Below are 15526 nucleotides of genomic sequence, written 5' to 3' on the forward strand. Positions count from 1 at the left end.
AGATGAGAAGCCTCATAAATGTCCTCATTGTGACTATAAAACTGGAACAAGTACCCAATTAAAATCTCATGTAATTTCTCGTCATACAGATGACAAGTCTCATCAATGTCCTGACTGCGACTATAAAACCATAAAAATTACCCAATTAAAATTACATATAGCATACAATCATAGAGGCAAAAAACCTCATCATTGTCCTCATTGTGACTACACAAATGTAAATAGTTCTAAATTAAAATCACATATAATATCCTATCATGAGAAGAATCATAAATGCCCTCATTGTGACTATAAAGTAGGTAAAGTAAGCTCTTTAAAATTTCATATAAGAGCTTGTCAAACTGGTATAAAACTATATCAGTGCCCTTACTGTGATCATAAAACTGTTCAAAGTTCCTTAAAGTCACATATAAATAACTACCATAAAGGTATGAACCCTTGTGATTGTCCTTTTTGTGATTACAAATTAAATTCAAATCCTGCCTTGAAAAAGGCTATAATGTACCATCATACACGTCTGAATCCTGATGACTGTCCCCATTGCTACAAAACTGTTGGTAAACGTTATTTAAAAGTACATATAAGAACTCATCATAAAACCAAAAGTAGACAGAATGATAAAACTGAGGAGGAGTCACATAAATGCTTTTTCTGTGACTATAAAGTAGCAATAAAATCTCATTTGGATTTACATATAATTACTCATCATAAAGGTGGGAAGCTCCCTGTTCATAGTAATCCCTCCCCCTCCTCCCCCCTAGCCAGTAGCTCCTAGGCCAATATTGTAACCCCCACCTTCAGCAGACCCAGCCCAACCCCTTATAATGCCATATAGCAAAGGAAGGGCACTAAATATGTATATATTTATATATGTGTGTGCGTGCGTGCATGCATTTATTTGTTTAATAAATTAAATTAGGAGGTAGGAAAGAAAAAAACTCCTATGAAAGGTCTTACTATGACTATAAAGGTTAGTAAGCTTTATTAGAATAAAGTTTCATCATTCAAGTTAGAAACTCCATCTATAGTAGGATTACAATATTTATTGAATGCAGTTTTTATTGACAGCTAGATATATAACTGATAGGTTCAATGAATCAAATAATAATGATTATTTTTTAATACAAATTATAAGTTTTACAACTTCCCCAGTGAGCATGTTTTATTTAAATAATTGGAGAATTAGCTCAACTCCTTTTTTGGATTTTCAAAAAAAAAAAAAAAAAAAAATAGTGCTTTTTCTTACTATGCTGAAAATATAGAAGCACCTCCTCTTTGCTTAACGGTGCAAGAATGATGTATGCTCTCAACTAAAAAAAAAAATCCCATCATGCAATTCACAACCCTCAACAATAATTTAAAAATAACATTATTTATTTTCAATTGCTAGAGTATATGACTTACAGCTTCTACGAATTAAATAATAAAAGGTGGTTATTTTTTCTCTCTTTCATATAATAAATTATAGCTATTTCCAGTTCTTATGTTTATTTTAGTATTTTCTTTAAGAGTCAGATAAGAAGATAAGGCCTAGTTGGCCAAAATAATCATAATTAACAGGGTTATCCATCTAAGATCATCTCAGTACTATATTATCTAGGCAGAGCTTAAGCTTTGTTCTGGAAGGTACAGGATGAAACATCCTATAATGGAGTAAACAAAGGAAGATGATGTCGCTTGGTCATAAATGAGCTAGAAATATCCTTTGTTCAACAGTTGGAAGATAACAGGCCAAGTCAGGTAGCAGAAGAGTGAAGCGATTTTCTGGTAAATTCTTGAAGGTCTAACATTTTGTACTAATGTTGCCATAGTGAAGGAAGGGACTTTGTAATTGTAAATTAATTTGCAAATAGTCTTAGTTATTAATTTAATTATATTTTATATTTATTTGTATTATTTTCTTTAAAAGTTTCTTTCAATTTTAGAAGAAACAGATGTATTTATATTTTGTATTACAATATTTAAATGTAGGAGTAACGGTCAGTAGGGGTTATTTGTTTTGCTTCACCTAGCAACGGGACACCAATGTACAGCTTTTAATCAGCTGTTAAGTGGCCATTAGTCATTCCTCTGATTCTTTTACCAGATCCTGTCTGCTTCATTACATGGTGTTTAAACATTTTATTTTGTTTGTGATTAATAGTAATACAGCCACTGTGTCCATGGTCCTGCCACTTGTCCAGGACTAGCCAATAATCATGCTGTTATATCTAGAAATATTTCCTATGACCTTTCGGAGTAGTAGATGTTCAGTATATTATTTGTATATAGTTATTAATTTTTTTAATTTGTTTATTTCTTTTTATTATTCAGTTTACTCATTTTGATTTCATCTTGAAAGCCGCTATTATTTTAATTTCTATTCTTCATTTTATTTCTAAATGTTTTATTTTGATTATACATTTATGTTTTTATTGTTAACTTGCTCAAATAAATGTTGAAATGTAAGCCTGTTTGTTTTTATGAACTTCCTTCAAAAAGACTACATCAATTTGAGGTAGCTTTAATAGAGCTAATGGAAATAAAATCAGTAATGCCCAAACAATGTTACTGTTTTGGGTTCATTTATTTTTATTTTCCTATTATTATATTTTGCAAGCTCGGTAAATAGATATTTTAGTTTATTTCCTGTAGGAACAACTGTAAATGTCCAATTCATCTGCACATAATAGCCTGTCATATGAAGGAATTGTAAAATTAGATCATTCAGGAGGCAGGATAATTTATATATATTTTAATAAGTAAACTTCTCTAATAATTAAAAATTTATATTAACTTGAATAATTTTGGCTCATTTTTCTGGGAATATTGTTGTTTGTTTGTTTATTGGCACGGCATGACAGACCGTGAAGAGCCAAGGCCTAACGCAATGTATTTAGAAAATTCATCGCGTATTACTTGATGTAGTTTTCATAGAATGGCTCCGTCACTCCCACGCCTATTTTTGTGAGTGCCACCCGTTGGCTGACAGGCCTCACAAATGCCCAGGAGGAGGCTGTGAGTGAGTATTGTATAGTTATAAGCATGAAAAATTCCGGATAGGGTCAAGGACTCGAACTCGTAACCTATGGGTTGGCAGACAGGCGTGTTACCGTCTGCTACCGTCACCCCCTCTAGGAGTATTATGTCCCTGATAAATACACCTTGCGGCAGAAATGGAATAAGAAGATAAAATACACCATACTCTATGAAACATTTATCAAAGAAACAACTAATTCCTTAGATCTCTTCATAAACACTTCTATGAATATTAAAATTTCTGAAATCTCTCTTTATATAAAATTTAAAAAAAAATTGTAACCTCCATACATGAGATAAGATGAAATCAAAACAAGAGTTAAAACTAAAAAAGATTATTCCCCCCTACCTCAGATGTAATAGAATATCAGTTGGCATCCACACACAATGTAAGGCAAAATTGAAATGAGAGAATTGTCATGTGTGCCCTACTCAAACAATCTCATCTCCTATGCGAAAGAACCAAATGGAACGAAAAAAAGTAATACAAGTAACAGACTTTATAATTGAAAGGCAATTGAAACCTTAGAAAGAAAACACTACAGGAATATGACCACAAAAATATATAACTGAATAAACTACATTTTTAGTTATTTAATAGGAGGGGTGAGAATTTAGACAGATAAAATATAATTTATAGGAATTATTGTAAAAACTTATTATTTATGTAATCATATGCAAATGTATAGTATAATAAAAGTAAAGTGAAATATAAATATTAATAATAACAATTTTCAAAAAAGTGACATATAAATACATATTGTGTGTGAGCATAGATATATTAAAAAAGAAGTTAATGGAATTGTTACCATTGCATAAAATTTGTAATTCACTAAAACACAATAATTCAATGAATGCTTTGAAATGCAATCCAACACAAAACACCAATGAAATACTCTCCCATTAAAAAATTATATTTTCAAATACAAAATTTAGACAAGTTATTCATTTATCATTCCCATTATGTGTTTATGTATTGTATGAATTTAATAACAAAGGAGGTTGCAAAAAAAAGACAACTTATTCAATAATTAACCAATTTCTAGTGATTTAAAACAATTACTAGTGTAAACTGATCATGTTTTAACAAACACATTGAGTTAGTTTAAAATTGAATAAAAAAAAATAGTACATAATAATAAAACTGAAATAATGATAAAATACATAATAAAAGAATACATGGATGATTACATAAGTATAAAAAAATTTAAACTTGTTATAAGAATTAATTAAAAACATACTTTGGCCCAATACTATCAAGTTGAGACTAAATAAAATAATTAATAATGATAAGATCTACATCCATTAATGCAAACAATATTCAAAACAGCAAAATACATACAGAAAACAAATTAGAGAGGAATAACATGATAGATTAAGAGAAATTGCTACAAAGTAAATGATAAATAATAATAAAACAAATGTTAAAACTTCAATCATTAAAAATATCTTGGCCTTTGGTGACAATTTCAACTTTAATAATATTTATCGTTATCATCGAAGTTAAAATGGAAATGATAAAAATTATATCAGTTTTAGAGGCGATATATGATATTGAATAATCAGAAAATCACATAAATAAAAAATACAAATTGATAAAGATAGATCCTTATAGTACATAAAATTCTTGAAAAATAATTGTCATGTTTAAACCAAAGATGTGAACGAGATATGTGACACCCACAATTCACAGGTATGTCTAATTAGCACTAGCACCGTATATGGCCAAGATAATAATAAAAAAAAAAAAAAACTCCTAGCTATGGTCTAAAGCCAACATGAGAGAGCCATTTTTTCTCAGGGCAAATCCTTTCTTCCCTTCATCAATGAAATTCATCATGCTCGACTAGAACATTTAGGAAGTATCTCCCTGGCAAAAGAGACTGGGGAGGAAGAGGAGGAATCATAGAAGTATATTAACCTCTTTCAATATCTTTTACATCTTCATCATCATGACCATCAACAGCTGCAATAGATATAGAAGGCTTTACTAAGTGATAAAAAGTAGGACATGATCCATTTTAAGAATTAAACAAAAAAAAATTAATGCATACATTGATAAAATGCACAATACCCTTATTGTGTATGTGTGTGATGTATTATTATTCCTATATATCGATAAATAAATATATAATTAAACTACATATTACAGATTTCACAAAATCTAGTATAGGGGATTCCTTGAGGTGGCTGTGCAAAAGTAATGAGCTCTGAGTCCAATTGAAGGTGATTGACATCGGGCCTCAATGATGTGTGTTGGCAAAGGTTAGGTTGAACATGAATTGCCATATGCTCACTGAGTTACTGAAAAGGAACTGATCAGTGACTCAAAATACCAACTAGTTTACTTGGAGTGTAATACAATAGGACGGCGTTACTGGTTGTGGACTCGTCTGTGATTCACAGAAACCCGTTAGTAACCAGTTCCCTGCATATGGGGCCGCGGAGTAGTTTCAGTTTTTAATTTCTCGAAGGCGAGTGACCAACAGACCAACCCTTTTCTGGTAGGGAAGGTTGAAAAAACATCCCATTTTATATAATTTTCACCTTCCTGGCTATTCGAAGCATTAAACGGAGAGTGCATGTTATGGAGAATGGTTACGCGGTAAAACCTTTTTATCCATCGAGAAGGATGGCCTTTTGTTTTTGTGTAATGATTTCTCAGCGGTAGTAGCGTGGTAACCCACGGGTTGTCAGATCGAATCCCGGTCCCACCCGGGCTTTTTCAAGTACTAATAATGCAAAAATTCGCTCACAACCCCCCCCTCCCCCCCGGGGCATTTGTGAGGCCCGTTAGCCAATTGGTGGCACTCACAAAAAAATAAGCATGGGAGTGCCGAACCCACCCAAAAAGCTGGTGGTTGAAAAAACCACGTCAAGAAACGCGCGATGTTAGTGAATACATCGCGCGAGGACTTAGACTTCCGTGGTTTGTTACCCATTTAATAATAATAATAATTCAAATAGGGGCTTTGAAAGAAAAAAGAAATACATTTGAAAATGTGTACTTTATGAGAAAAATGAAATTTAAATTTGGTTTTGTGGAATGTTAACTTATCTTAGCCTGTATATTGTAATATCTTGTGAATGGGAATGTTATATACTATTTTAATTAGGAGAGCTTTTGCAGTAATTCCAATACCCTTTGTTCTCCCTTTTTTTTTTTTTTAGCTCATTTATGAAGAATTAACGGCGCTGTAATTTAAAAACGAGTAAACAAATCACTATAAAATTTCACATCATCCTATGTCTATACCTGTAAGACATATCTGCAAAATTTGAAGAAAATCTAAGATGATAAGGTTCAAAAGTGTGTTGAGTTGACCTGGAATGACTATAATATATTAGTTTCACTCCTATAGCCCAGTCCAAAGACTGCGCCAAGTTTTTTTTTTAAGTTTGTACTGACATATTATTTAAGATTTGAAACTACTATAAATAATAAAATTTTTGAATTTAACTTTGTTTTCTTCAGGCAGTACAACACACTAATTGAATTCGAAAAATTCTTCAGTAAGTTTTTGAAATAAGTTGTTTTCGTTCTTGTTTTGTTGGTCTTTAGATGGAACTTTTTTGCATTTTATTTTTTGTGTCGCTTACAATTCAAAATATGTTCTTTCTATTTTTAAATAGCTACACAAAACATAATTCATTAAAAAATAGAACGAACAAATCTTAAAGTTTTTCTAAGAGAACATGATTTACTTCATTGTAATTACCTCTTTGTAATGTAAACAATTGTAGGTTGTTTAACCTCCTAGTTTAGTTTTGTTTGTGACAATTTAATTTTTTATGTATATCTGAATTTATTCGATAGAGATGGAAGACGGTAAGTGTAACTATTTTCTATTTTTTTTTTTTTAATAGCTAACTTGGACAACTAATAGAGACCGTAATTTTGAAGTGGATAATATTGTTAGTGTGAGGAGTTGGATATATTATTTTTAAATAGCTTCATAAAAAAGTAATTCATTTAAAGATCCCCAAAAGAACGAACCTCAAAGTTTTTCTAAGAGTACATGAACTACTTAATTGTAATAACTTCTTTGTAAAATAAACAATTGTAGGTTGTTTAATCTCTTACTTTAGTTTTATTTGCTACTATTTAATTTATTTGCTCATGTATATTTGAATTTATTCGAGAGACATTGAAAACGGTGAGGGTAACTACTTTCTATATTTTTTTTAATGGCTGATTTGAACATCTAATAGAAACCGTAATTTTGAAATGGATGATAGAGTTAGTATGAGGAGTTGGATATATATTTCACAGTCTGCCATAGAATAAGTTAAGAAGTATTAGTAACTGACGTGTTTTTACAATCACTTGTAATGGGCCGCCCAAAGCTCAGTGGTTAAGACACAGTCTTACCAATTTGATTTCTATTGGCGGTGCCGGTTCGAATCTGGCCTGGGACGTTGACTTTTTTTATTGAGTGACGGTCCCACAAAATGAAGAACTTTGACCCCCAACCATGGTTAGGCAGTATAGGACTCCAATGGGAGTCTTGGCCGAAAAAGGAAAAAAAAAAAAAATCACTTGTAAAAAAAAAAGTAGTGAATGTAGAAAAGTTTTATTCTGTGAAAAATGCAAGATTAAATAATTGGCGATTAGAGATAGGGATAGAATTCCGAATGGAAATTACAAGGATATGCTCAAAGAGATGGTTCTGTAGAATAGTGTATATAAATCAATAGGTAGAAACCTAGTATTTTGTGGTGAATTGGTAATCTTTGTGAGATCTAGAATGTGTTGACTTTTATACTGGATCTCCATGTTTTGTCACTTTCTGCATATCCAAGTGTTATGTAAACACTTAATAAACAAAGGAAGTAACAAAAGTCAGTATCTACCTACTTGTATTGTTCTTTTTAATTATCTCAACCATTACATTTGTTATTTAATTAGTTATTTTGTCATTTTCAAAAGGAATAAAATAAAGATATGTGAAATGAAAGGGAACATAAATATCAGCAATGTAAGTTGTAGGTGACACAATTCTTATAAATTGTACTATATAACCTATAAATTCAACCTTTGTTCAAGACTTTTTATCAGAATTTTTTTAATTTAATTATCTAGACATTTAATGTTTTCTTAAGAATATATTTGTGCTATGTTTAATCAAAAATAAACTGCTAAAGTTAATTAACAAGATTTGAAACGATTTAATTGCACCCGATCAATAGAATTTTGAAATATACAATCTTTAACAAGAGTTAATCATTGAATTCAAAGGTAGGGGAAATTCTTTGTTTAAATAAAACATGGAAAATACAAATATTGATATATTAGCATTTTTGTTTGTTTTGTTTAGTGACGCCAAACTTCAATGGTCATCAACACCATTCATATTTTATTTAACTTTGCTAATATTCGTTAAATTTTATTTAATTTTTAATTTGATTATTTATTTAGTGAATCTGTAATACGAGTTTAGTGAATCTGTAATTATTGTAATGTTGGTGTGGTTCAAAGACAAACAGAAGTGAAGTGCTGCTGCTTTTGCATTTAGTTCGGCAGTGAATATGTTGCATGGTTTGGGGAGTTTAATTTTGAACGTTGACGCATTAGTTAAATGGATGATCCTGCTGATTAGTCTGACTTTGATCCATCTGTATAGATTATAAAGTATTCAGGCATATGAATTAGATGAGAAAAGTGGGCTTTATATTCAACTGGTTCGGTATTATTTTTCGAGTATTTGGACAGGTCTAGAACAGTTTTAGGATGTTGGAAGGTCCATGGTGGATGATTGTTTTAGGATTCGTCAATTGTTATCGTTTTGAGAAAAGTGATAGCCGAGGAGAGTCTTTCCGATAAAGGAAGTGTTGAATTTTGTTTTTGTCGAAAAAGAATAGAAAATTTTGGATTAAAAATATATTTATGTGTCGGATGTTTTGTTTGTGGATATAATTTTGAACTTTAGTTTATGGCTAATTTAGATCTTCGGATCTAAATTAGCCATAAACGGTTGAGCTGTTCAACCATTTGCTTTGAACAGCCCTGATGAAGCCCTACAAAGTGGGGCAAAACGTCGGACATTAAAATAGTTTTGGTTAGTTCTTTTAATTAATCACTAAATAATGCCTTCTATTTTATTCTTTGTTATATATTACCATCAATTTTTTTATTTTGTGTGACTCAATAACCACTAGTTCACTATTATTTTTCAAGAATTTAATGTACACTCATATAAGAACCTAAGAGTCAACATACAAATTCATTAGGTTCTATACCCATCAGTTTTTTTGTTGACTGGACAAATTATTTTAGTTGTTTTATCTTTTTAGCCCTGATGAAGCTCTATAAAGTAGGGCGAAACATCAGTAAATAAATAGTTGATTACTATTTTTTGTTATCTCATCCCTGACCATCTTCTTTATAATTAACCAAAACATTTAATGCATATATTATTAATAAAATATACAAAAAATTTAGTGCATTCTTGATTTTCACAGAAATAAAGAGCTGCTTCTGATCAATAAATCCTTTTTGCTGAAATATTTTAATATTCATTTAGCATGGCTATGATTTCCCTTTTTCAATTTTTTTTTCATAATAATGGATAGTTTTAATATCATTTAATAACGATGTTAGAAGCTAGGGCTCTAAAACAATCAGATTTAATTTGTATGTGTGTTGAGTAATATTTATTTCGTATAAGTCTTGCTGAATGGATTTTAATACTTCTTTGATAAGGATAACAATACAATAGATACCTCTTGTATTGTTATCCTTACTAACAATGTCTGTGGTTAGTTTTGAGCAGCCATATGCCACAGTATTAATATCTGATTGAATTAATTCCTTTAGCCATCAGTTCTATTATTATTTATTAATTAAACAAATTATAAAATTTTATAATGATATTTTGATAATTAATTGTTTATTTTTTTCACAGTTACAGCTATTGATATCAAACAAGAGGAAGGACCAAAGATTTTTTATGGTGAGTTAAACTTTCAATGATGATAATTAATACTTTTTAATAATAATTTCATTGAAAACAGTTTTTATCAAAGAAAAATTACTAATTATAATAATTTTTTGTTTCTTATAACTTAACTACAGTCATCATTTTCTTAGTATCCAAAGAGCGATAGAGTGCTTATTTTATTTGAAATATGATTTGTATCTTCGTAGGTGGCCTTGTTAATGTGAAGCTAGAAAAAGAAGAAATCCTTTCCCCGGATGAAGGTGAGACACATTTATGTTATTATATTAACTATTTATTTTTTATAAACTTATTTTTATTGCATAAATATAAAATGTATAATATTTACTATATTGTTTTGGGATACCCCCTTATACAATACAAATTTTCCTGATACTAATTACACTTTAGATACTTCTCTATTTTACATTTTGATAGAGCTAAGGGAAGGGGGGGGGGAGAATAAAAACATTATTGAATTAAAACAAAATATATAACATTGGATAAAATAAAATACACTTCATTGGGTAGGATGAAGTACATATCATTGGTTTTATTAGATTAATTATTTATTACATAATTGTTTGATAGTTTATAACGTGGTTTATTTTATTATTAACATACACAATTTTTGATCCCTTTTACTCTCACATGTTATTTTTAAAAAAGTGTCCAACATTTTGGCCCTCAGACCATTTTCAAGGAGACAACCTTAAATATTGATGTCATTGTTTTTATTCTCATTTGCAGGCTAATTGTCCATGTCATATATAACTTTCTTATATCCTAAATTTATAAACCTTTTTATACAAATAATCTCCTCTTTTTCACTTATATTTATCACTCATTGGTTTATGTTTACATCAATATATGTTTTGTTCTTTTGTGTTTATATCTATAGGTTATAGATTTAGTGTTATTTCCTATTTCTGTAATTAGAGGGTTTAATGGGTTGGTGCAAGACTAGAAGAAATTATGTGTCAGTTTATATATTATAATATTCAAAATGTTATTTATTATAAATAAATGGAATTTTCAATTAATAGTTTTAACTAATTTCATATCTTAGGTATAGCTTGGGTTCAAATTAAAAGCTTTAATATTAAATAAATAGTAGAATTTTATAACATTTTAGACTCTTAATCTCAGGGCATGTTTCTAGGCAATCAGAACAGACACTTTTCTACTAATAACATATTTTACAAATGTTTTTAATTTTAGGTAGTAGAACAAAACTAACCAATTTCATAGAATCTTCTTTTGATGATTTTCTCCACAAACTAACACTGAGTGCTGGCAATCTTTCAGAAAACAAGCACTTAACTAATTTAGACTTATGTACTGTTTAATCAGTTTCAACTAACTTTTTCATCTAATTTATTTTCTAATTCTGTTAATCTTATCCTGTTTTCTTCACATATTTCTATATTTATTTCTTCAATTATCTGTAACCTATCCCCAAAACCTCTGAATGTTCTCTTTGTGGTCCTGGTTCAGCCTTTCCCCAAATTCCTCCCAAGATTTCTGTTTTGCCCTTCTCTCTGTTTTGCTTTGTTCTATTACGCACCAACACATATGCCTGCCATTTCTGTGGTGGTTTGTTTCGACAGTAGTCCTTCCATGCCATCTTCTTTTCTTTGACTTTTACCCTCAGCTCTTCTGTCCACCAGGAATGTGGATATCCTTTTTACTCCACAAACTTGGGATACTGACTCTTGTATACTACACTTTATATAGCTCCATAGGTTATCTAGGCTATCATCTGCATTTCCTTCATTACGTGGGTATCGCCCACTAAAAGCATATAGTCACTTCCTAACTCTGCCCCTCTAATTACCTAAACATCCATGAAATATCTCCTGATGTCGTGACTATAGATAAAGTAATCTCTGATACTATTGGTATTTCTCTCGGCGGCAGAAAAGGTAATTTTATGTAACATCTTATGGGGAAAAAATGAGTTTCCCAACAGCAAATCATTCTCAATGCACAATTCTATCAATCGCTGCCCGCTTCCATTCTTAAGCACTCTCCGCCATAATAGCCCATCACTCCATATGCCCTAATATGGTCATTGTCCGTTCTTGCATTGAGATCTCCCATTATCAAGAGGCTTCTATTATTGTTCCTTGCTTAAACAGTGGCTCGCTCCAAATCATTGTAGAATTGTTCTCTATCAAGGATGTCAGTCATTTGTAGGGGCGTACACTTGGATAAGAGCCCAGTATCCAACATGTAGGTTCAGACTTGCCACAATAATGCGTGGGCTAACTGGCTCTCATTCCAATACCTTCTACTCCTGAATAAACTAAATTGTGCCCTCTGTTCATCTTGTATTCATCAGAGCTCTTCCTCTTTACCTCACTCTTATATCCAGCCTACACATCGCCATTTCCTCTATAATCTCCTTTTCTTTGCCAGAGAGTGATCTCACATTCCAGGTTCCCAGTCATATGTCCTTATTCATGCCAGGTCTTTTCCTTCTAGACCAACTCCGAGGCTATGCACTATGTTTCTATGAATCCGCTATACTGGATTGGCCGTCCAGGAAGCCCTGTTACCTCGGGACAATAGGCTTCCTGAATATTTATGTCCCCTTGGGAATAAGGGTGGCAGGGCTATACCCCCCAGCACTGAGTACCTTTGGTCCACGGGTCTTTATTCTGTATATTCAGATAACCCTTCCTAAGACGGATCCCCCAACCACCAAGCAATAAAAAAACTCCAATTCTCACCTACCTTTACACAACCAAATATTCAGCACAGAATTTTTCTTTTGAAGACCAAGATCTCGTTTTGTTCGGCACTTGTCAGGGTCTAGACTTCCGATCCGTAAGAGATTGTTGTAAAGATTAGTGTCTTGTAAAGCTGGCATTTGGTGTGGTAAGTGATAGCTTGACTCCTCAAATTCTTCCTAATTCCAAAATAGCATCTATTGTCTTTCATAAGATGCTGGCTTGTTGCCTGGGTGATCCTGTTATTGCTGCTGACCACTGAGCCTAAATAGGTGAAATGGTCAACACAATCAAATGCAAATGGACCCATCTTCACCTCCCCTCCAACAGCAGCCACTATACCAGGTCCAGATCGCATGTATTTAGTTATTCCCACGTTAACCCTTATGCCCATTGCTTCTGCTGCTTCAGCTAGCCTCAAAAATGCCTCCTGATAGGTTCTCGCCACCAGGTCCAAGTCATCGGCAAATCCCAGCATCTTTACTAGCCTGTCAATGATTGTTACAGAGGTTTGTATCCCAGAATCCATAATTACTTTTTCGAGGGCCTGATTAAACAACAGACAAGTGAGGCCATCGCCCTGCCTCAACCCCCTCCTGGAATCAAATTCTGGTGAGTGGTCTCCCTGAATCCGAACTGAGCATTTCATCTCATCCATTGTGATCCTTATTAGGCGCACCAGTTTGGTAGGAATTCCAAGACCGTACAGCACTTCATATAGCTTGCAAGATCCACTGGTACTAGTACCGTTTATTAATAACAGAAAGTATTTGATTATAAGTATTGATAATGATATTTTGATAGTTATTTGTTTTTTTTTTTTTTACAGTTCCAGCTACTAATATCAAACAAGAGACAGGACCACAGATTTTTTATGGTGAGTTATACTTTCAGTTATAATAACCAATATTTTTTAAATCCAGTTTTTATCAAAGTAAAATTATTAATTTTTTGTTTCTTATCACTTAACAACAAACAATTATCATTTTCTTTTTGAGAAATTAGTATTAAAAGAGCGATAGGCTATTTTTTGTTTATTTAATTTAAAATATGATTTGTATCTCCGTAGGTGGCCTTGTTCATGTGAAGCTAGAAAAAGAGGAAATCCTTTCCCCAGATGATGGTGAGGCACATTTAGGTTTTTATATTAACCCTAAGGGATGACATATTTAAGTTAATGTCTTTCAAGACTAGAGATGGCATTAGCACTCTCAACCTCTTCGATTTTGCTATCTTTTTTTTAGGGAAGATTTTTTTTTTATATTAATTTAGAAAATCACATCAAATATAGTCCGACCAGATAACAACATCTATCGGCCGGTGCCAAAATATCACATAAAGATGACAGATATAAGTGAAATTCATTAATTACAATTTTGAATATTAGGGCATTGTGGAGGCTACTACAATTTTTAAGCTAGATCAGCACAATATGAATTGATCTCGAGTGATAAAACTAAGAATTCACTTAATAATTACTAAAATGAAAATAAAGAAAAAAAAATTATTTCAAAAAATAAAAAATAATAATAATATAAATAACTCATAGTGCTCATATCTTATCTGCTGACATAGATTCTATGATAAGTGACCTCTTTTTCATTAAAAAAAAAAGATTTTTATGTTTGGATCTGATTTTTACATTCAAATGCTATTTATGTACCACTTTATAAATCCATTTTACAAATATTATTTTTTTATTCTCTTGAAAAAACTCTTAACAGTTTCTATTAAACTTGGTATATCAATGTACAATTAAATGCTCTTTAATATCAACTAAGTTTTATCCTAATTAAAACAGTGTGGCAGGGCTTAAATATTGAATTTAAAAATGGCTTCCTCTCAAGTAGCTTTAATTTTATATATTTGAAATAAATAACTATCTATCATTATTAGTAGAAATCGAAAATGATTAAACATAAACTAAATTAATATTTACATATAAGAAGATGGTCAGGGTGTTTACAACTATTATTTTTCGACGAAACGTCGGAAAATAAATAGTTGTAAACTATTTTTGTTTCACTTTTGACCACAACCCTGACCATCTTCTTATATATCAATTTTTACGGTCAACTATATATACATATATAAATTAATATTTTATTATTGACTAAAGGAGAAAAGAGGAAAATTGTTTTTCCAGGTTGAAAACAAATTTCTGCAAATAAGAGTTGTAATATAGATGCGTAATATACTGTTTGAATGCCAAGGATTTTGTAAAAATTAATATCTAATACATATAGTTATAGAAGGTAATGGAGAGTGTCAGGTGTTGTGAGGTTTATCTGATGGTATACCTATAACTGTTGTATATTCAATATGTACAGTATATTGTAATTAGTTAGTGATCAATTATCAGAATACTGTATTTATACATCTCTTTTCACCTTAAATCACCTAATGATTGAATAGTTTTTTATTTATTCATCGCTCACACATTCATTAAACAATTTTTGAAAAGATTAGATCACCTAAAAATAATCCTTAAAATTAAATATTTTGGTGAAGAACTCTAGACTTTTTCCTTTGTATAGTAGATATAACATGTAGTATCTTGTGTCTCTATAAATAGTAACATAAGATTTCTTCTCCACTAAATATTTTGAATTATTTTTTTAATTATAACATTTGTTTAACAGGTACTAAGGATTCTGTCAATGGGATTGAAGAAAACAGTCAGTATAGCTGGAAAGCTACAATGAAAAATAATTTAGGAAAGAATAAACATCAATGTCCTTATTGTGATTATAAGGCTTTGAAGGGTTTATTTCTAAAAACACATATAATGTCCCGTCATACAGGGGAGAAACCTCATCAATGCCCTTATTGTGA

At 31.1% G+C, this 15526-nt stretch overlaps 2 protein-coding genes across 2 annotated transcripts in view; both read left to right on the forward strand.

Annotated features, from left to right (window-relative positions):
* LOC112210035 (zinc finger protein 711) overlaps positions 1 to 6510 on the forward strand; it is a 15514-nt gene extending 9004 nt beyond the window's left edge. Inside the window, exons 4-5 of the mRNA XM_067048220.1 lie at positions 3 to 557; positions 6494 to 6510. Of these exons, the coding sequence (XP_066904321.1) occupies positions 3 to 557; positions 6494 to 6510 (572 nt within the window). The remainder of the gene's footprint in view (positions 1 to 2; positions 558 to 6493) is intronic.
* Positions 6511 to 6708: 198 nt separating this feature from the next.
* Positions 6709 to 15526, forward strand: part of LOC106683722 (uncharacterized) — a 9094-nt gene continuing 276 nt past the window's right edge. The window contains exons 1-6 of the mRNA XM_067048222.1: positions 6709 to 6847; positions 9924 to 9971; positions 10166 to 10219; positions 13521 to 13568; positions 13761 to 13814; positions 15334 to 15522. Of these exons, the coding sequence (XP_066904323.1) occupies positions 6838 to 6847; positions 9924 to 9971; positions 10166 to 10219; positions 13521 to 13568; positions 13761 to 13814; positions 15334 to 15522 (403 nt within the window). The 5' untranslated portion in view covers positions 6709 to 6837. The remainder of the gene's footprint in view (positions 6848 to 9923; positions 9972 to 10165; positions 10220 to 13520; positions 13569 to 13760; positions 13815 to 15333; positions 15523 to 15526) is intronic.

This window comes from Halyomorpha halys, unplaced genomic scaffold (genome assembly GCF_000696795.3).
Source record: "Halyomorpha halys isolate HHAL.00 unplaced genomic scaffold, Hhal_1.1 Scaffold28.1, whole genome shotgun sequence".
Taxonomy (NCBI): Eukaryota; Metazoa; Arthropoda; class Insecta; order Hemiptera; family Pentatomidae; genus Halyomorpha; species Halyomorpha halys.